Below are 22182 nucleotides of genomic sequence, written 5' to 3'. Positions count from 1 at the left end.
AAAAAAAAATTCATACAATAGCACGTCCAAAATATGGAAAAAAAAAGTGTAACATGTCTTGGTCTGTTTCACCCTGTTTTAACCTCCTTTTGAGTTTCATTGTTTAAAGCGTGCCCCCCCCCCCCCCCCCCCTCCGCTGGTTTATTTATGCAAAAGACTCAGACAAAATTACACACTGCCCTTCTCAAGGTGGACTTCCCTTGTGTGTTTTGTGTTTAAATTTCAGGAGGAGCTCCAGCGTTGGAGCCAGGCCATGGAGAAGGCCGTTCAGCCCCTGGCAGCGGAGGAGGCGGCGGGGCCCTCAGGGGCCAAAACCCACAGCCTGCCCCCTGCCTCCTCCTCAGCTGTCCTCCCCGAGCACAGCTCTGCCAAAAAAGACAAGGAGAAGAAGTTCAGTCGCTTTGCCAAGAAGAAGTAAAAGAGATGGGAAGGCCTTTGGGAGGGGGTTGCCTTGGTAACCTGGAAAGAGAAAGTAGTATTTGTGTAATTTCAGTCCGAGCAGGCTTTTTATCTCTAGATTTTGTATATTATTTTGAGGGAATTAACATAGATATTGTAGTTTAGGTTAAAGCCATCACTTTTTGCCTGTATTTAAACCAGTGTATAATAACAAAGGTCCACTTTTTTTTTTCTGTGTTCTTTTTAACAAATGCCAAATTCAAAGCATTAAATTAAAGCACAGGAATGCTCCTTTCACACTCAACCAAAGAATGTTTGTAAAACTTTGTTTTGTTAATTTAGCTGCAGTTCTTTGCTTTCGTAAGGCATGCTTTGATATAGCTATGTACAATAGTAAGGCGAACATGGGGTGACTCAAGAGTACTGAAAAGTACTTTTATTAATCTGCCTTATAAAATGGTTGTGAACTGTAATACTGTGCCGTTTGAATTTGGAGCGCTAAATGCTACTTACTAGAACCAGAGTGAATTTAATGATCTTTAAAAAGCTGCGTAATGATTTGGTGATGAGTTAACCGTAGTGCAGCGCTGTACAGTGCCCGCACACTCCCGAGTGTAATTGCAGTTATGCAAACAAAATGCTCTATGCACTGTGAGGGGTTTGATACAAATTGGTAACTGACGACGTACGACAAGTCACGTGACACCACAATCAGTCGGTTTTGAATCGATTCAGGGTGCATTCTCAACTGAACTGTGGCAGTATATTTTCTGTGAACTTGAAATATATCCTACACTTGTGTGTTAAACTCTTAATTTCATATCTATTCATTAACATATAGAAATATACAGCATACATATCTACAGATGCATGAAATGTGTTTTACGTTCGTTTGACATGGTGCTATTGTGATATTCTTGAATTTTCGAGCAAGACCAACTTGACCTGCCTTATTTGTCTTCAACTTTGGCTTGTAGTGACACGCGTGGAAACGCTTTCCGCTATATTCATCCGAGGGGTGTTTCACAAAGGTGGCTCGGAAAAAGCAAGTCTTTTTGTGACAAGCCAAACAAACCGTTTAACCAGGATTAATCTGATTCCCCAGTGAAGTCCGGACACAAAACACACAAGTAAACAAATGTGAAACACAAATGCAAAAAAAAAAAAAAAAAAAAAAAAAAAGCACGAGCACTGCTATAAAGAAAACAAAAGGCACGTTTTCTTGGAGGTCTGCGATGAGCTCAGACTGACCGAATTAAGGATGAACTCAACACCACCGAACCTGCATGTCGGCCTCTGCTTGTCATTAATGAGTTAGTCTTTTCATAGTGAGTCATAAAAATTCATGTGTAGTTGCAAAAGCCATTCAAAAATACTTTAAAATATTCAGCAAGACCACAACCAGGTCATTTATTTTAAGGCAACAAGATAAGATAATTAGCATATTTTAGAGACATGAAATTCTCGATCACGGAGTTTTACTACTTGGTTTTCAGCAGTGAAATGACATATGATGAAAATACTGTTTAAGTAACTTCAGATTAGATGCAAGGTTTAAGTGAAATTTGAAGAGAGTACAAATTGTGTAATTGCTTATGTGTAAATTGTTTATTGTGAGGCCAAAACTTTTGCTTTGTTTAAATTGCAATGCATTTGAAAGGACGTGCGCTGACTGGAAATAAAACTGAAAAAAAGCACAAAAAAAAAATTGCAAAAAAGTGCAACCCTAGTCAAAAATGTGTTAATCCTGAAAACAAGAGTCGTGTTCAAGAAGAGGCAGGGGAGTAAACTGCTAAAATCTCTTTCGTGAAAGTCAAGTCAAAAAGCCACAAAATTACTGCAACCACAACAACAACAACCGACAAAAAGCAAAGACAGACATGGAGGCACAAAACAACCATAAAGATGCAAAACCGCATTGCAACACCCGACTGCCAACCACTTAATGCTCGTTTTATGTCTTTGCGCCCACTGCTTTATGAAACACCCCTCTGGCCTCACATTTTTATTAACTGGACATCTAAATACAAAAAGACAATGAAATATTGAGTGTCAAACTATGATTTAAACCAGGTGGCCACATTTGTAAAAGCAAATTAAAAAAAAAAAAATTAAAAAAAAATTGTCTGCACCACTATTAAATGAAACCAGCCAAAGTCTAGGACGAGCTGAAGGTCAGATGAATCTTGACTGCTTTTCCAAACCACACAACAGGACCAGGCATGCTCTCTATCTACGGATCATACAGTGGCAGTATGGAGCCGAGGGAATGTGAATGTAAGGGAAGAAATATTAGGGACATGTAGGAATTTCAACAATAAAACCATTACAGAGTGACACATTTTAGTCCACACATGCATACACACAGGAGATATGAAGTATGCACAGAATATAGAACTGCATTTATAGATAATTTAACACACACACACACACACACACACACACACACACACAGCCATCTTGCCTTGTACTGTGGGCTACGCCCCCCGAACTATGATCCAACTCAAGTGACCTCATTGAAACGATGGAATCAGGTGTAGAGATGAATGAGGCTGTTCGGCTCAAGAGTTTTCTAGGAAATGGCGCAGCGTCGCGATGACCTCCGTGCAGATTATTTACAAAACGGAGCAAAAATAATGATTAAATCTAATCTCTCAGACAAGATTTAAAATGCAGACGTTTCCGTGCGCCGAGTATCGGCAGTCCGCTTGTTCTCTTGTAAACGCGCCTCAAAATGGTTTGAGAAACATGCATCACGTGTATTCAGTCTCGTGTTTGTCGGTCACCGTAGCTACAGTAACTCAAGACTGTGACACTCCTCTCGTCACCTTCATCCACTTTGTTTATTCCTCCACTTCTTCCCCGCCCGCCTCTTCTGTTCGGTGGTTTTTAATCTGCATTTTGTACTCTCTCGCCATGTAAAATATCCACAAATGTTGAGAGGAAAACATCGAATACATTTTGAGAGAATAAAGTTTAATTTTAAACTCCTGAAGCTACACGGGTTGGGTTTATTTATTAACCTTTTTGCCCTTCACATTAAGACTTGCACCGTTGCCATTTTTTTTCAATGAATACTGATTTTTTTCTAATTGACAATACATACCAAAAAAAAAAAAAAAAAAAGAAAGAAAAAAAAGATGCTTTAAAATGAATTTCAGAATAGATTTATTGAGTACAACCAATTAAACAGAGGCAGGCGTGAAACAAAAGGCTTTTTTTTTTTTTTTTTTTTTTTCTTTCTTTGAACAGTCATCCGTTAACCGAACTAATTTCAGATAAGGTGAGCTGCAAAGCAACATATTCCAAATAGACAAAACTGTTGTATTTACATTCCAGTGGCTGCAGGTAAAACAATGAATAAACAGCCTCAAGACAGTGAGGCAGCTTTAGGCTCGACTAATTAGATCTCAGCTCACGCATACCTGGCTGAGGATGATCCCTTATAGCAATACAAAGGCCCGAATAACAGTTCGTTCCAATCTTTACAAACTCAATAGGTATATGCCTGCAGCGGAGCATACAAATCAGCATTCGTCTTCAAAACAAATAAACCTGGCGATGCATACGAGAGATATTTTCAGCATACCGTATTAACGTTATCATTAGCCAATTCTCCTCAGCGGGGCCTTAACAAGTCCCCGCCAGGACTCATTCTGCTTCTGCAATCTCCCCCCCCCGAAACAACTTTAATTTACATGTACACTTGTGCGTCTTCGCTGCCAGCGATAATTTCTCGGCCCGGCTGCGGCTTCGACGAAACGAACGCAAATTCTCCTTTCCGTCGCCAGGTACGATCGTTCGACCGTGGAGGAGGAGCCTCTCGCGACGCGACGGCTGTTACAACACAACCGCAGACCCGTCTGCGAGGGACCGACGGGCTCCCCCCCGCTTCTAACTTCAAATCTTTTCCGGGCTAATTTCTCTGTCGTGCCGACGACGACCTTTCAAAACGACGAAGGACCCGGCGACGTAAACCAATGCGAGAAATTACGCTGAATTAAAACGACGTTTAATTGTGCGTTTCGGGACAGAACGTTTGTTTTCACGCGTTTGCAGACTGCGCAGTTCTCAGACTTGAGGGAATACAATTCGACGCGCGTTGCCAGACTCGTGTGGGAGCTCCTGCTTAAAGGCCGTTAAATCTCCTGGTTGAGGGCTATAAATCTGCATTGACCAAGAGGTGAAGAACGAAATTGGATTAACAGACAGATTACGGGCAATTAAAACACAGCTGGTTTTTACATCCACACTGCGAAAAAAAAACCTCGAGAAACACTCAATACAAAGTACAGCAGTTGCGCTGCTGTTGTTCTACCGCTTACGTTTCCCGTAGTCAGCGTCATTATGAAGTAAACTAAATGCTTCAGGGGAGGTAATGGAAAAACATCTGACTGACACTCCTTCACATCCGAAGGACGAGTGATTGCTTTAAGTGTTTCTAACAAGCGGGTCAGCGTCTTCTTGCAAAGAGTTACAATAACCTTGGCTTCCCATCAGTCAGAAAGAGAACAAAAATATCACTTTAAATTGCTCTCATTCTGGAGTAGAAGCTGTGAATTCCAGCGCGACTCACTCCGAAGCACAGAATTTTATTTTATTTTATTTTCATTTTTATTTATTTTTTTTCCCCCCCCGATAGCTTTTACATCTGGAACGGCAAAACTGACATGGGAAAAAAGTGTTGGAAAAGACGACTTTATTCACAGGTCATTTCTGCTTGATGAATAATTAAATAAGCATATAATCTCAAAAATAATACACATGATCAAATAAACTTAATTACACAGTGAATCTGAGGATTTTTGAGCAAGATGTGTTTGCTTCAGACCAAAGTCTGTGTTTTTCGGAAGCTACATCGAAAGAAGGCGACGGTTTTTATCAGTATGGATTAGTGACCTCATCCGGACACGGCAGACACACACGCGCGCGCACACACACACGCACAGACACACACACACACACACACACACACACAGACACACACAAACAGTTCATAGCTCTCGGCTTGAACAGAAAGGCAAATTGGAGGAAAATGTAAAAATGGAAAGCAGCTGACCTCTGCTGCTTCCCTCCCTGTGAATGTTACATGATATGACGCAACAGGCCGGCTGCATATTTTGGTATCGGACAGCAGTAATAGGCAGGTAGTCGGTCCTCGTTGGAGCAGTTTCTGATAACCACACTGCTTCTCATAGTCCAGCATGATTCTGCGTGCGTGCGTGTGTGTGTGTGTGTGTGCGAATTATGGTGTACTACGTGTTTGACAGTTAAGCGATGTACAAATCTATAGAGGTTTGTGCACTCGATTTACATCTTAGTGCAGTAAAGGCAGGCACACTGCTGGCAGAACTTCTCCAGGACAGAGTTTCTTCTTTTTTTTTTAATTTGTCAAAGTGTGTGTGTGTGTGTGTGTGTGTGTAGCGAGAGAGGCTCAAGGTTGATAGATAAAACTGGCAGGAGCAGGATTCCTTGTCTATTTGATGAGCTTGTTGGCTCTCTGGTTCGCTTCATCAATGCGCACTTTGTTCATGTCCGCCTAAAAGAAAAAGAGAGGAAACAGGTGAGAAGGGGGCGATTATACAAACATTTCGCCCTTCCCTTTTCATTAAGCAATTCACAAGCAACTTTAAAATGCGTTTAAAAAAAAAAACATTAAACGCGACAAATTAAAAGGTAACACGCTGAGTTTTGTTATGTGCTATGAAGCAGATTGTTTTTATGAGTAGGTCCCCGTTTTATCCGCGCGAGGATGCATGTTCTGCCACACAGCCCTGCCAACGGTTTCATGCTATTAAACAGGCGGGAGGAACATGCTATGATATGAAGCAATGTGCCAACAAAAACAGGGGGAAAGAGCACGAACAAGAATGTCAACAATGCAAGATTCAAACTCCTACCAAAAAAAAAAAAAATTATAATTCAGATTTATAAAAGGTTTTATGAGGACTGACAAAAAAAAATTGTGAATTATTTTGTACGTTTTTTTTTTTTTTTTTTTGTAAATTTGCCAAAAAAAACCCCCAATCATATCACTTTGGTTATTGAGTTTAAACTTCAGAACAAAAATGGATCCTTTCATCCATGTAAAATCGAATCTACGACACAAATTGTGAAAACAATTACGGGTCTAAATAAATGATAAACTTACTGTAAATGGATTTAACATGTTTGTTCGACACCGAATGTAACTTTTGTTTGTAGGTAGCTGTAACGTGAATGCACTCAGTTGCATTTACTTGTTATATCGGAAGTGAAAGTCACATAAATTATATTGCATTTTTAGAACAGCATGATGTGCTCTGATCCAGAATATAATTTGGTACCCCGCGGAGTTTTTTTTTTTTTCTTCTTGTAAACAAGAGTGTGCGCGTCTCACCCTAATGCAATGTTTGTATCTTTGAAGACAAATATTTGGAGGTAATTGCTGTCCTCATAAAAAGAGCTTTTAAAAACATCTATTGAACTCTTGCGATGTTTACGTCCGTGTTTGTTGCTTGCAGTCCGATTCCTTCCCAAGTTACCCCCCGGGCAGGAGTGTTTTATGGTGTCGCGGCGTGCATCCGGGTCCGCAGGTGAATGCAAATAATGCATGCGGGGACACAAAAATTCTAAAAGTTTCCAAGCCGCAAAGCCCCGAAACAAACAAAACACATTTCAGGAGAAACTTCCCACTTTAAACATTTTCGCGTGTGCAAGTCGAGACGACGGAGTCGCACAAATAACAACAACAACAACAACAAAAATGTAAACGGGACGCGGCGACTTCGAAGTCGGACCCAGTTACCTTCTCGGTGATCCGGTCAATCTGCTTATTCTGACTGTCGATCTCGTTGCCCATGTCCATGGCCATGGTCTTCAGGTTGCCGATGATGCTGCCGACTGCGTCCAGGTTCTCCTCCATCTCATCCTCGCGCGCGTCGTTGGTTACCCTGCATCACGGACGCAAAGTGAGTTTCCTTTACGCGCGACGGGCCCCCCCCCCCCCGACCCCGTGACGCATCTAACGCAGGACGAGGCCGGTTCAGGTCTACGAGGTCGGCATTTCGCCGACGTTATGGGAAAAGCTCCTCAAGGAGACGAAACGAGCGGGACCCCCACCTCTTGATGTACTGGCCTGACGGTGCCGAGGCGTTCGCCTGGCCGGGCTGCCCGTTGCGAACGCCCGAGGGCTGACTCGAGACCACTTTTACTCCGTTGGCGTCAACTTCGCCCTCGACTCCTCCTAAGCCCCAGGTACGCTTGTATCGCGAGTCGTGCTCGATTGACGACACCCTGGAGGGAAAAAAAAAAAAAAAAAAAACGGGAGAGGTCAGGGACAAACGAGGAAAATCCCCGAGGCGCTCGAATAAACACCAGAACCTCGGGAGCTCTGAACGAAAAGCAGTCCGAACGGGTCTGTCGAGACTAAAGGTTAGTTGGTACCACAGTCGCAGATGTTCACTCGTAGCAGCGGCGTTAAAAAAAAAAAAAAAAAAAGAGTCCCTACCTTATGTCTTGATAATCAAAGAATCTTCTTCTCCAAAGCGAAAGCATTTTGGGGGGGAGGGGAGGGGGGGAGATTTTTGTTTTTGTTTAGAACCATGTATGATGGCAAACTGCACAACAAAAGGGCTCGACGGAGAGCGTTTCAAGTACGAGCGGCGCAGATGAGCGCATCTTTCGTGTTCAGGATTTCCTACCTGCTCATAAACGATTGGCAACGCTGACAAATCGAATCAGCAATCTTTTCACTATGAAATGCACATTTGACAGGCAAATTAGGAATTTTTTGTTGTTGTTGTTGTCCTTTCTCTCTCTCTCTGCATGTCACACGCAGCCATTACCAGCCACATTTGTGTAATGGCTGCAGTTCACGGTGCGTTCCTGTGAAATCACCTCGACTGATCCGAGCAGCATCGTGGAAATGTTCATGTCCATTGTAATAGAGTCGCTAAGTAGGAAGGCGCCACTGGTTGGAGCCCATTCAGAATTCGAATGATATCCTTCATGTTGAACACGAGCACAAACAGGTTTAAGCTTTGGCCAGTTTGAATTATTTCAGCTTTAAGTCGAGTGGCTCTAAACACGATACCCATAAGCCTCTGCTGCTGCTGCTGCTGCGGAAAAGGCAAGTGGAGTTGCGAATCACAGCAGCGTAGAATTCAAAAAGCTTCGTTGTTCCAGATAGGAACAAAACAGAGCGGCTGAATTCAATCGAAAAATTAATTACTTTAAGAAACGTTGTCTTAAATTTTTAGCCTTTAGTATCATTTTAGTATTGCTAACAGTAGAGTTTCAAACCAAATGCTTCTTGGGATTCATGTCATCTTACAGTCTGTATCTCTGAAAGAAGCAGATGCTTTGTGACAAAGATGTTCAGCAGTTTGTACTGAAGATTTAACCTGGAAACTTTTATGCCAAAACAGTGTTTGAGCTCCGCATTGTCTATGAACAAAAAACAAAAAAAAAATTGGGATGTTTAACTCTAGATTACCAGAAATAACTCATCCTACTCTGAAACCGTGTACGTGACGTTAAAAAAAAAAAAAAATACATATTCAATGAATGATAAACAGCTTCCCTGCATGTTCGCCACCAATCATTGTGAAGGTCAATAAAAACCAGCCACATTCCTCTTTTATAATCAATCAAGAAACATGCCGGCACGGCACATAAAAAAAAAAAAGTAGACGTATTAATATCACCCCCCCCCCCCCCCCCCCGGTGATAAATGAGTGTTGTGCATTCAAAACTCATAACAGCGATTTGAAGCATTCAGCAGCTCTCCGTGTGCATAGTACCGATCACAGGGGCAGACACAGAGGCCACAGCACTTGGAAAGGTCCGTCAGGTTTTTCTCGGCCTGTCTCATGTCCTGGTTGATCTGGTCCATGCCCTCGTCCACACGCCTCAGCTGCTCTGAAACGCACACAGGCACAGCACGCCATTACACTCCGCTTCTTCTTTTTTTTTTTTATTTTTTTTTTTTTTTTTAAAAAAACACACTTTTAGACTCTAGAAATGGGCCTCGCTGTTAATTTTGTTTTGGTTATCACCTTTTCTTTCATTTTTTTTTTATTTTTTTTAATTATTATTCATTTTTGGAATAGATTAAATTACACTTAAAATGATCCCGTTGGGATTCCTAAATTGGGTCAATAACTGGGTCATTGCAGCAGCACCAAAAAAAAAAAAAAGGGATTTAGTTAACAAAAAAAAAAACATACGGCAGGTAGCGCAACAAATAATTACAAATGCACATTTTTAAACAAAGAACACGGTCCTTGAACAGCACTTACACGAAGTTAAAAGCAAAAAAATAATAACATAAATAGCAGAAACATAGAGAAGTATAATAATCATCATTCTGGCCAATACTGATGCCGACTCGGTTTCACTGCCACCGTGAATATATTTTCCCCGTGTCTGTGATGCTGAACACGGCTTTATTAGCACCTGCTGGTTTTTTTTTTAATTTTCTTTACAAGGCTCCCTTATTAAGTGGCTGCAGGCACTTAGTGAGGTTAGCACAAATTAATTCAACTGCAGTTTAAAGAATACACAATATTTCTCCTGGCATAACATTCGCAAACATCTTTGTCCTTGCCGTGTTTTTATTGCAAACGCATCCTTGACAACCTCCCTGTACAGTCATGACCGCCTTAAGTGGAAAAAAATAAAAAAAAAATAAAACATTATTTATCAGGAAATCTGTCCCCTTAAATCATCACAAGTCGCCTCCGAAAGGCAAAGAAAGTTTTAAGTCCGTGTTGCGGAAACGACGTCGAGCGGATTTAAGCTTCAACCACGTCGTCCTTTCAAAAAGAATGAAGAAAACATCAAAATGACTTTGAGTGACTCTTTAAACGCAATTAGCATTCAGTGACCGTCTTGGAACGCCACGGACAAAAAGTAACAACAAATAGGAAAAAAAAAACGATAACAAAACGAGACGGAAACAACGAGCAGAGTTCATGCCGTGTATCTAACCTCCTTGTTCGTCCAACATCACCAAGGTGTTGACGCCGGTCTGTTTGCTCTGAAAACACACACAAAAAAAAACAAATTCAGAACCAAAATATGACATTTATACATCGAGAGATTGAAAGACTTTTTTTTTTTTTTTTTTTTACAGCGGGATACATTTCAGGTTGAATTAGGATACTGGCTTTGTTTAAAACAGAAGAGTTTAACACTAGCTGAAGCAACCTTTTCTCGTAATACAATCATTTTATTGTCCAAAAAATGTTGCAGATCTAGTGCACGCTGTAAACGAAGTATATAACATTTTCCCTTCATATTTCTATCCAGGTCATGTAAAACATCATCTAAAACATCATCTAATATCTCGCTTTCAGGCATAGACTAGTCACAGAATTGTGAGCCCGCCTGGGCGTTATATTGCTGAAGTCATCATTCCTTGATCTGACATTTTCTTTCGCCCTCTCTGCTCATGGCGACAAATATCAAATCAAATATTGTGCTTTGTGTCAGTTTGAGACTCTCACCTCCTCTGCCAGCTGCAGCATCCTCCGTGTGCTTTCCAGTGACTGGGGAAGGGGGGAAAAAAAAAGGAAATGTTAGAGAATAATGAGAACCGAAGAAGGTTATTAACTAAAGGCAGTTTGCACCGAGAGCGAGTGACCAAAAGAGATAAAAAAAAAAAAAAAAAACTGATTCAGAGTGCAGTCACACTTCACATTTCTCTTTGGGCAAAAGGGTGGCTGCGTTTTTGCGTTCGGTTCGATTAGTTTCTAATCCAACAAAAGTAACTCAACAGGATACTGCAAATAAAATGGAAATGGAATCAGATGTACATTTTTAGGGCAGCGTTTTGACTCGCAGTGAGAGATTATAGATTCTACACAGATATGACTGAACCAAAGGGATGTATTTTTATACTTTTTTTTTTGTCAGATTTTATATGATCTGTTATTGGTTTTGTGTGGGACTGATGGACCAGTTCATTCAAATAAACCATCTGATTATAATTGTGGCCTTAAAAGACAGAAAGACACACAAAAGGGAATTAAAAAAAAAAGACAGCGAGGAAAAGAATCAGATGACAGAGATAAGAAAATTGGAAAGATGCGCGTGATAAGAAAAACATGCAGGAAGCCGCGCCATTATTATTCATAAATATCTGTACATATCAGAAAATCTATAAAACCACACGTACGCAAGCGTAAAGTTATAAGTCATTATTGCGTAATGTGTGATTTCATTTCTCTGCACTCCGCCTGTCCCGTTTAACTCGGTGACACTTCAGCAAAACAAGTTTTCATGTGATCGTCAACTGAATATCATCTGGAATTATAGCTATTAAAAAAAAATAAAGATATAGGTTACATGTGTTTTCCTTGACTTGCAGGTTATTGAAATCATTCATTAATGTGCCAATTACTTGCATGATTGATCTTTTGGTTTATGAAATATCAGAAAATATGGCAAACATAAGACGATTAAAAAAAAAAAGAGGGAATACTTCCATTTGAGATCAAAGGGATGTTTAGCATTTTTTGCTTAAAATGTCTTCATCAATGATGACTGATCATCAAAGCAGGTGAAATCAAAATGTGTATATTCGTCATCTATTTGTAGTGTTTTATTTGGGGTTTAACGCAAATAGATTTGTACGAAAAGGGGTATTTGGCCTGAAATAAAGAAACATGATTATGCTTCCATGTAAAGTTGAAACAAATTGTGACTTGATCAGTAGTTTGACAAAAATTCAATAAGCAGTCTTAATAGTTTGGATAGTCTATTGTCTGGTTGTTGTTGTTTTTTCAACAAAACAAAATCACTTCCCTGAGCTTCATAAATCAACTACTATCTGATTATTTACCGTTTATGGAGCTTTTCTTGGGTTTTGTATTGTTGGTTGGGCAAAACAAGCAATTTTAAAATGTCAAATTGGCCGTTTGAAAATTGTGATGGCTTTTCTTTTAACTGAAACTAAATGACAGATTATTAAAAGATAATGAAAATAATCACGAGCTGCAGCCCTTCTTCCGCGTTCCATTATTTGTTGGGTTATTAAATCTAGGCTGCAAAAAGAAATGTAATAAACCCCAATATCAAGAGATGACTACCGAGATATCTGGTTTGGAAAAGTAATATTTTCGTGTCCACACATTCTGTCAATTACAATAACAAGAGCCTCACTTAAATAGCGAACATGGTCACAAGAAATGTCATACACTCACACACAAAAAAAAGTCTGATTCAGCGGGTCCCAAATTCATAAATGCTAATTCACTACTACATATTTATTATCATCATCTTCAGTGTGACTTTGGAATATCACTGCCAATTGAACTTCAGAAAGACAATTTAATACATTTTTGTTGGTGGTGAAATGCTATAAAATGTATTCCATTTTTTTTTTTTTTTCCCTGCTGTGAACAATCCTTCTACATTCTGCCTTCATTTTGGGGAAAGGAGTTGCCATCTGCAACAACGAGGCTTAAATGGTTCATTGATTTCAACTATCGTGATAGTCGATTTGTTGTTGTATTTCAAGAATAAAAAAAAAAGGCCAACTATTTCCTACTTCCAGCCTGTCAATCGTGAGGATTTGCTGTACTTCTGGTGTTTGTAAATTTTGAGTTTAACATTTTTTTGAAAAATGATCATTTCCTTTGACAACACACACACACACACAAAAAATAATCAGCTGTCGTCGGCATAATGCCTTTTTGACACGACACCAAACCTCCTGTCGTACCCGTCCTTAATTAGGCGAGATGGATGAAGCTTTCACAGAAGCAGGACGTGGACGGAGACGTAAATGCCCCGCCGAGGGACAAAAAAAAAAAAAAGTGTCCGACTGGAATGCAGTCAGTTCAGGTGACTTGTGCCTTTTGTGTCTCTATTAATAGCAAACGGTGTGGCGAGAGCGCGAGGCGGCAATTATGAGACTCGGGGCACGACTCCATTGTTACCGTCGCTAATGAACTGTTAACAAGAGAGGGTGTGGGGGGGGGGGGGGACGACCAGATTCCTCATTCGCGCCGTGTTACGTTTGCTCTGAATACATTAATCAGCGAGCTGAGAAACAGACAAACACTGAATTGGCGAGAGCGACGTGCCGAGCTCAGCCAGGTTTCTGTTGGCGAAGCCAGAACATCACTTGTGTGGATAAACATTAGATTATGTCTCCTGAAATCCTTGAACCTGGCTAATTAAGCCTGAAATCGCCGTCTTAGCCAAATTTTCCAGATTGGGGTGCTGTGACAAATCTTTGAGATACAGACAATTGTGAGGTATTTTTATCGTTTGTTTGGGACGGCTTTAATGGGAGTACAGTCAAGGCGAGATGTGTGCAAGTTCCAGAAAGCTACGTGTAAAGCTTTTAGAAATAAAATTCAAGAATTATTTTACCACAACAACAACAAAAAGAAATTCACAAGACACATGATGGGGTTCAATTGGCTGAAATATACCAGGAATATCAGGAAGCGTCACACAAGCCAGGAATTTAAATAACTTTGAGACAATGTTGGCCTTGTTGTTACTCTCGGAAATGAAAAACAGCCTTGAAATTAGAAGCGACAGCTCGTGTTTGACTTCCTAAAAGACAATCTTTTCTTATCACGGCAGATTCCGATGTTCTCCCGATATTATTGTCGGCCGTACTCTGAGTGTGTCAAGTATGAGTGGTTACCCAGAGAGGTAAGCAGCTTTAGCAGGAGGACCCTGCCGTGCCCTGTCCCTTCTATGATCCACTAAGTCAACCAGGCAGCAGTAGAAGGAAGAAAGAGATAAAAGGGAAAATTGCAGGTTAAGTCAGAAAGCACACAGAGAAGATTAAAAAAAAATTAATAAAAAAAAACCAAAAAACAACTTTAAATAGTTAGAAGGTTGGTACAAATTGGTCAAAATTACATGAAGGTGAAGTGTGCAGTTTACAAGCTCTGCTAGAGTAAGTTAATTTGCCTACATTTGATTCAGATGGCTGATCATATGATGCCCCGGAGTGCTGATGAAACAATTATCTCCTGGATAATAAAACACTTAGATATAGCTGACAACATTCAAACTGTCAAAACCACACGGGGGTAAGGGACCTATCAGGCTAAATTAGGCGTGAAGCCTCCTCACACTTCCTATTAATGTCGGGCTTAATAATAATAATAAAAAACTTTCAATGCAATGAATCCAATTACCCACCTCATGCTGTTTCACGGCTACAACGCAGAAAAACCCAGATTAGTTTTTTCCCCTAAATGATTTTCAGCTAAGGCAAAATTTGCTTTCTTCAACGTGGTTAAGGCTACAATTGTTATTTCATCGGGATAATGATAAATCTCGGTTATTTTTTAATTATATCAGGCATGGCAAAATTTGTATATTTCAATATCACTGATGGATAAATTACATCATTTTATGAACATATAACTGATGATCTGCACTGGCTTTTAAATAGTCTCAATTTAAATACTTGTATTTCAGACATTGACTTGCATTCTTTAAGCGAGTTACATGAGATGTGATCAATACCACTCTGATGTTTTTATGCTAAATATGAAGCAGGTTTAGTTTTGCTGGTTTTTTTTTTTTTTTTTTTTTCATTGAATTGATGAGAAATGATGTGTTAATTACTTAAGTTTCAGAAGTGCTGATTGGTGGTTTGTTTTACTCACAGTATACCTGCTTCCCCCTTCTTATTCTCAGGTCCTCCTGCCTTAGTTTCGGTTTTGGTTTATTTCCATTTGAACAACCGTGTTTTGCATCCGAGATGAGCGACATGTCCCGATTGATTGTTTGTGGGTGATTAGCACGTGTATTTGTTTTTTTGTGATGGATTATTACAAAACTCCACCCAAAAATACTCCTCCCTCTGCTGAAAGCTGTCCGTTAAAAGTTGGCAGTTTCAATGGTGAAAATGTTCACAGTAGAAATTTGATTGTATGGGTCTGCAATTTCTAATGTTATATTAATTCTTACAAATGTCTGAAACTCCATTTATCACATCCATTTAATTGCTTGCCTGAAGACAAATTTGTCACTTTTGCATGTCGTGCCAACCTCCTGTTCGCCGACTAAAAGACTGGATCGCACAAGTAATTAAATGGAATCGGTGAAATGGACCCGGCACCAAAACACACGTTCTTTCTGGGAAACTTCCTTCTGAAAAAGTTTCCAAACATCTGTAGAAACTCCAGCAGTGTGATCCACTTCCCTGCTGGCCAATTTTAAGCGCAGAATGTTCTCATAGTTTGACTGCAGCTTCTGTTTTAGGCCTGGACAGTTTGGGCGATTGATACTAAAACATTTTGGGTAGAGTTTAACTTCAAGGAAGTTTTGTACTTGGTCGGAGAGAAACAGGAAATGACAGAATGGAAAGTGACTGTGTACGTGTGTGTACGTTGTTGTGGGCGTGCATGTGTGCGTGTGTGTGTGTGTGTCTGAGCATTGTTTGTGTGACTCAATACCTCGTCAGTCACTTGGTTGGCCCTCATTGTCATCTCTTCCACAGTCATGTCTCCCATGTTGCTGCTGTCCTGTTTGGAGGCTCCTCCCGTGGCACCGAGCTCGATATTCTGCGGCCTAGGGGAGGAACGGAGGTCAGAGGTCAGACAATAGCGTCACAAAGGAGGGCATCAATTATCACTAAGCTATAACATCAATGATGATGACACTTTTTTTTTTTTTTCCTTCCCCAAGATTGACCCATTTCTTAAGAACATGAAAACGATGTGTGATTTAGCACTTGACAAATAAACTTTGCCAGTATTACTCTGCTGGACAAACTACATCATCAAAAAATACTGTTTCTAAATACCTGAAATGTACCTTCAGTATTTCTTACGAAAACTTCCTGCTACACATCAGCCGACATGCGCTCCGATACCAATATGCTGCGTATGCCACAGACAAATCAAATCGAATCAAATGGATATCTGGGACGATTTCCTGGGTAATTAGTCACCCTTATAAAAGTTAGTTCATGTGATTTACCAAATAGGAACTACACACATTTTGGTTATGGTTCCCAAAATGTGGAGTTTTCTTTGCTTTTTTTTTTTGTCTCAGATGACAAGTTGAATACTTAACTGTTGGTTTGACAAAATAAGCAAGGAGACTCTGATAGGATGAAATGATAGAAAACAGCTTGACCAATAATCATAAAATTACTAACTCTGGTGTGAAAAAAATTGTCCAACTTAAATTTTTATTTATGCCACGTATCTCAACTCCACTGTTACATGTTTGTTTGTCCAGCGTCAGCTGTGAAGGAAGCTCCAAGTTGAGTGTTAAGTCCCAATGTCTCGCGCCACGGCACAAATTAGGGCTCGGCGCTGTTTACCGCTTCATTTTAAATGCGGAGAAAACGTTTAAGGATGAAGCACTTCGGTTCAGAAGTACATCAGTGTGTTCATGTCCCTCGCATGAAGAGGGGAAGAGGAAGATGCAAAACCTAAACAAATCGGGACTCTTTTCCTGCTCCTGTAGGAGTGTTAGGAGTCTGAACACATAACAGCGGGATCACTGATAAAGTGTGTAAAAGCTTAGCTGCACCGTGGCCAGTAGATTCATGTGCGCTAACGATGAGGGAACAGAGATATGGAGGTTGTGAAAGTGCGTCCCGAGACTAGATGTTGGGCAACTGGCAGAAATACACTCGCCGAGGTTTACTGCAGTCCTGACATTTTAATTGAAATGAATAAATTGAACATTCTAAAGTTGCAATTGAATGAAAATGAGGTCAAAGGAAAGCAGTTTAAGTCTTTTACTGCCATGCACAGATACTGTGGACACTCTAACAAAAGACTTGCATCTTGATTTTATCATATTAACGAGGTTTATATTTTCCTGGTTTTAAAAGGGCAGCACAGCATGCGAATGAATTTTTTTTATTTCTAACCTTATTAAGTGACATTTGACTTTTCATTTCCCCTACAACGGGACTTCCTCATTAAGACAAAATAGTACTATCACTAACTTATATGACCCGATTGTTACGGACAACCAAGGCGATAAACTACACCTAATTAAATTGTCTTAAAAGGACGATGTAGGATTTACATACACACAGTTGCAATTCGATTAAAAAAAAAAAAAAAAGTTAGATTCGGTGCATTAAAATGCAAAAGAATCCCAACTCTTAAATGCGCGAGACCAACGTCACTAACGGTTTCTGTGCTCCACTCGTACGCGATTTCCTCTCGCAGCTGATCACATCAGGACATACTGAGCTCACGTCTGACAGCTTAATGCAGGCTCTGCATTCAGATCAACGTTCAGATTTCATAATCTTGCACAATACGTAACAACACCAGGGCGGACATGAGGATGTGTCACTTAGAAACTGAGAACAGCAGCAGGAAGAGATGATTTTTTTAATATTTTTTTTTTGGCCAGTCATCGTAAGGAAATTGACATTTTTCTGAGCCACCGATTTATCATTTTAAAACATGCCGAGTGTGGACAGACTTCACTAAAGTTACGGTGGATGAAGGCAGAGCGGAATGAAACGCTCGCGTTTGTCAGAAGATCTGAGAGCAGGATATAGGGGGAACGAAGCAAAGGAATATACTGCAGCAACCCCTACGCTTCCCGCCGTCAAAGATGTTGCTGTAAACAATGTCAAGTATTGTCAAGTAGGTCAAGGAGGTTTCCCAGTTCTGAAACTCGAATATGAAAACTTGAGTCACATCTGTGGTTTCGTCCTGTTTTTCCAACGCAATTCATCGGAAGACACGCGTGTTAAGCGTTGCATTCATACTTCTGATCACATAAGGCATTGTGGCATCTCTGCAAATACAAATCCAATCCAGGATAAATGACCTTCATGCAGTCTAGCATCACAGGATGCATGAAAATGACTGGCAGCCTCTGACTTTGGCACACAAGGTAACATGAGATCAAGCTCATTAGAAGCAAAGAATTAAGCTTATTTTCATGATGCTGAAAGACTGTACTGTCAAGGTCGGAGAACCGGTCAACTGCAAACACAAAGCTGTTATTTTTTTATACTCCAGGTCTAGAGTTTTTAGATACCAACAGTGCTTTATTTCCTTTTCTGCTTCTCCCTCTCCCGTCTCCTCCTTTTCCTTTCAAGTTTAGCTGACATTTTCCTGTTTTGCGAATAACCCCTGAACTTTAGGTTTCCCTTTCAAACCTCCAGCAACTAAACTTCCTGAGACAAAAAACAGACACGGAAAATAGATAGTCTACTTGGCAGGCAGTTCAGAGGATTTAATGCTGTTGACTCTGCATTTTTCTTTTTTGGACAAGAGTGCACTTGGTTCACACAGGCTTGACCGCTTTTCCTAACTGATTATTGGACTTGGCAAGATACTGATGCGAGTTTACAACCATAGCACTTAAGATGGACTCGTGCGTGTATCTTTAGAGAGCCACAACAAGGGAAGATGAACAAGTCGACAATAAAAGATCGATTATATGTGCCAGTAAAGCAGACCACAGTATAGCAGGATCAGTGGTGCAATATAACTCAAGTACAACACCCAAGTACAAATCCAAGATACTTGTACTCGAGTATTTTCACTTAATGTCGTGTTACTTCGTACTTCCCCTCCACTACATCTCAAAAGGCAAATATTGTACTTAACTACATTCATCTGACAGCTTTAGTTACTTTAAAGAATACAAATTGACATCCCTTTCCTGTCCAGCGAAAACCATGCATCTCCAACTGTGTCAATTTTGAATGTTTCTGATCAAAATTCTCCTGCTTCTTGACCTAAATAAACTATTTTATAACTCCCTCGGACTGGCTGGAAAATGCATCGCCTGGACTTTTTTTTTTATAGATGCGTGGTTGTCACAGGACGACGACGCTGCAGACATACGATGATCTCGCAGAGGATGACGCATTGCTGTCGATAAAACTAACAAATTGCATAAAGCGGTTCAAATGAGCTCCCACCTTTAACTTCTACAGCAGCAAAAGCGGCAGTAATATTAAGCTAAACAGGAAGTATTTAACTGCAAAACGAGTACTTAAAATTCTTGTACTTTCATACATTTGGCCGCTGATACTTACAAAATGTTTCGTAAAAGTTTTGAACCCAAGACTTTTTACTTGGGGGTGGTGTGATATTCTGAAGCCACGCGAGGTTACTCGATTTACTCAAAATGTTACATTTTGTTCTTCAAGAAACTGAACCAACCTGAACCCAAAAGTTTCCCTGCCCGATTTACAACAAAAGTGACACCACACACACGCACACACACGCACGAGTTCACAGCTGCTGGAGGAATAATTTAACAAGCCTAAAGGACGTACCCATTCATGTTGTAGTTTCTTCCCAGCACCAACAGCAAGTGTCTGAACACAAAACAGCTCCAACAGGGAAACTCATTTCTTGTTCAACTACTCAAACCTGTTCCTCCAGATCTCACTGCAGCACAGAGGCACCTTTTTTCCCCCGAGATCGTGTCTTTTTTTTTTTTTTTTTTTTTCTTGAATCTTGTATTCACTAAAACATCGCGCACATCGAGCAGACTTTGCTTCCCCTTACAGGCCGGTTTTCACTAAAGGGCAACACATTTATTTGGGTTAAGAGCGAGGTACCAAATGTTTGTTTTTGGGGGTGGGGGTGGGGGGGGGGGGACAGGCTGGTTGAACCGATAATACTTGACCCGTCCCTGTGCGTAAACAAACACGAGGACCGATGACATCACGTCGTACAGACAAAACCCTGACCTTTTATTTCACTACTTCAGGCGGACAAACAAACAAAAAAACACACAAAAAAAAGCTTTCTTTTTGTTTTGTTTTACAACAGCCAGACAGTCAGTACTCAAAACACGCCAGATGGTTAACCATTTCCGCTGTTGCACACGTTTAAACGGGCGCAACGCCGTGTGCGTAATGCTGAACCACGCAGAGGAACACAAGCGGGAGCTGAGCTACTGTTTAACACGGGTCACTTGATGAACAGGTGACGTTAAGCCGAGTGGAAAAAAAACACTCATCAAAAGTTAACTTTTTTTTTTTTTTTTAAAAGTCACCGACTCACGGGCTCGGTCTCCCACACCCTGCACACTGAAGTCGGCGTCGTTAAGTTCCCCCCCCCTCTCCCCTCCCCTCCCCCTAAACAACACTTTTAAAACCAGCCGAAGAGTTCAAAAGGAGAACGAATAGCGCGTCAAAGAAGACGAAAAGTTCTCTCACATCGTGTGAAAAGTCGCAGTTGTCCTCGAAATACCGCAAACTGGTCCAAATCCAGAGGGGGCAACGTGTTCAACTTGCTTTGCTAGCTCGCTCACTTTGGCTAGTTCCGCTTTCCTTGTCAACGCCAAACTCCGCCAACTCGAATAAGTACGCGGAGAGGAAAAGGTCGAGAGATATTTATCAAGGGAGTCAATACTTACAGGTAACCTTCCTTGTTTGAACAAAAGTGACCCCCCGCAACTCCTCCTTCTTCGCGGTATGTGTACTTGGCAACTGGTAGCTCCTGAATTCCTTCACTGGCTCCGCTGACTGACCGTAAAAAGTGTGTCGGTTGCTGCGTTTGCGTGTTATCGGAAATACCGGCACTCCTGAAATAAAGGAGCTTTAGAAGTTTGAAGAAGTTGAAATACAACAATGTAAAAACGAAAAGTCAATAAACGGAAAGACATTACCAAAAATTTAAATGTGAAACTACTATTAATGTAGCTGGAAGTGTTATATTTTGTGTCGTTATTAATATTTTTTTTTTAAATATATAATTTTAATATAAACATGCCAACTCTTGCTTCGCAGTCGAAGAAAGCGCATTTACTCAAATAGCTTGTTGCATTTAGGTAATATTTTGAGGCAGGCAAGGCTATTTCCACTCCACGGCCTTTTGTTTATTTGACACCTGATAGTTAGGCCTATTTTGTTGATAAAAGTCTTCAGCACAAAACGATTGATAAGCAATTAAGAGATAATACACTTGCTCCACCTCGAGCTCAGCTAATTGTAGTCGTGGTTGTTTCATTAGTTTTATTTCAAAGTTAAATTCACAGAGAAAAGAGCTTTCGATGAGGTCTTGAACGCAGCACATGTTGGTGCGCATGTCCTGTCATATGACTCCAGGAAGAAAAAAAAGAGGCGCTGCTCATTTTCCCCACATGAGTGCAGCATTTACCCTTCACCTGGACCTCCCCCCCCCGCCCCCCCTCCCCACCTTCCCTTTCTGGGTCTTTTACATGAAGACAGACTGCTGGATATTTTTCATAGTGTTTCTGAGCAATGCTCTGAAATCTGAGCCTCTAGCATTGAATCTGCTGTGTAATCCCCCAAGTTTTTGTTTTTTTTTTGTTTGTTTTTTTAATGGTTTAAACCGCAAAACCCTCTTCAAGGTGACTGCAAAGACACTGGGCAGATGGCCAGCCAACATATCAGCTGACGACGTCTAAAAAGCCAAGTGTTTTTTTTTTCCTTTTTAACAGCAGCTAAATATTTTTCCCTGTTGGGTCACCTACAGCTAAATACCTGAAAATTCCACCACAGCTCCGAATTTGCACGGGGACGATCCAAAGCTGCCCTCACCAAACTGCCCATAGTGCCTGACTGATGCCTAGCTCTCTCTGCTCCATGTATCTTTTATAGAGTCTACATAGCATGCATTATTCAGCAATAACACACGGCCCATCTGGAGTGTGTTTGTGCATGTGTGTCTATGTATGGATGTGCCGTTGGTAGTTAACTTTCCTGCTGTGCCATTTCACCATTTCACGCCACATCCAACAGTGCTTGAAGAGCTAAGAATTAGTATTTCCTCTTTAATTACGAGTAAGGTATAATGCGTGTGCGTCTGACAAAGGATGTGTGTGTGAGGGAGGGGGAGGAGAGGG

General features: G+C 40.7%; 2 protein-coding genes across 5 annotated transcripts in view; one reads left to right on the top strand and one right to left on the bottom strand.

The window, feature by feature from the left end:
* Positions 1-1741, top strand: part of sptb (spectrin, beta, erythrocytic) — a 69527-nt gene extending 67786 nt beyond the window's left edge. For both annotated transcript variants that reach the window (XM_069152701.1, XM_069152700.1), the window contains one exon: positions 227-1741. In XM_069152701.1, coding sequence (XP_069008802.1) covers positions 227-418 — 192 coding nt within the window. In that variant the 3' untranslated portion in view covers positions 419-1741. The remainder of the gene's footprint in view (positions 1-226) is intronic.
* A 1809-nt stretch (positions 1742-3550) lies between these two features.
* On the bottom strand, positions 3551-20854 carry LOC138200189 (synaptosomal-associated protein 23-like). 3 transcript variants are annotated; one of them, XM_069152704.1, is made up of 8 exons: positions 20731-20854; positions 15819-15933; positions 10890-10931; positions 10372-10420; positions 9183-9300; positions 7501-7674; positions 7187-7331; positions 3551-5938 (listed from the first exon to the last, which is right to left on the bottom strand). In XM_069152704.1, the coding sequence occupies exons 2-8, from the start codon at positions 15873-15875 to the stop codon at positions 5876-5878; spliced, it is 648 nt and encodes a 215-aa protein (XP_069008805.1). In that variant the 5' UTR covers positions 15876-15933; positions 20731-20854; the 3' UTR covers positions 3551-5875. The 3 variants fall into 3 exon arrangements, with proteins under 3 accessions (XP_069008805.1, XP_069008804.1, XP_069008803.1); XM_069152703.1 differs by lacking the exon at positions 20731-20854 and adding an exon at positions 20531-20713; XM_069152702.1 differs by lacking the exon at positions 20731-20854 and adding an exon at positions 19640-20396.
* Between the last annotated feature and the right edge of the window lie 1328 nt (positions 20855-22182).

Source organism: Embiotoca jacksoni, unplaced genomic scaffold (genome assembly GCF_022577435.1).
Source record: "Embiotoca jacksoni isolate LCO1_2020_lvr unplaced genomic scaffold, fEmbJac1.0.p SCAF_18, whole genome shotgun sequence".
NCBI classification, from domain to species: domain Eukaryota; kingdom Metazoa; phylum Chordata; class Actinopteri; family Embiotocidae; genus Embiotoca; species Embiotoca jacksoni.
Note: the sequence above shows the minus strand (reverse complement) of the source record. Positions and strands in the feature narration are given on the sequence as shown.

Coding starts and splice junctions, on each gene's coding strand:
- LOC138200189 (XM_069152702.1), bottom strand. Junction 10,932..15,818: donor CCAACCAAGTGACTGACGAG/GTATTGAGTCAC, acceptor CCCCTTCCCCAG/TCACTGGAAAGCACACGGAG. Junction 7,332..7,500: donor TCAGGCCAGTACATCAAGAG/GTGGGGGTCCCG, acceptor TCCGTGATGCAG/GGTAACCAACGACGCGCGCG.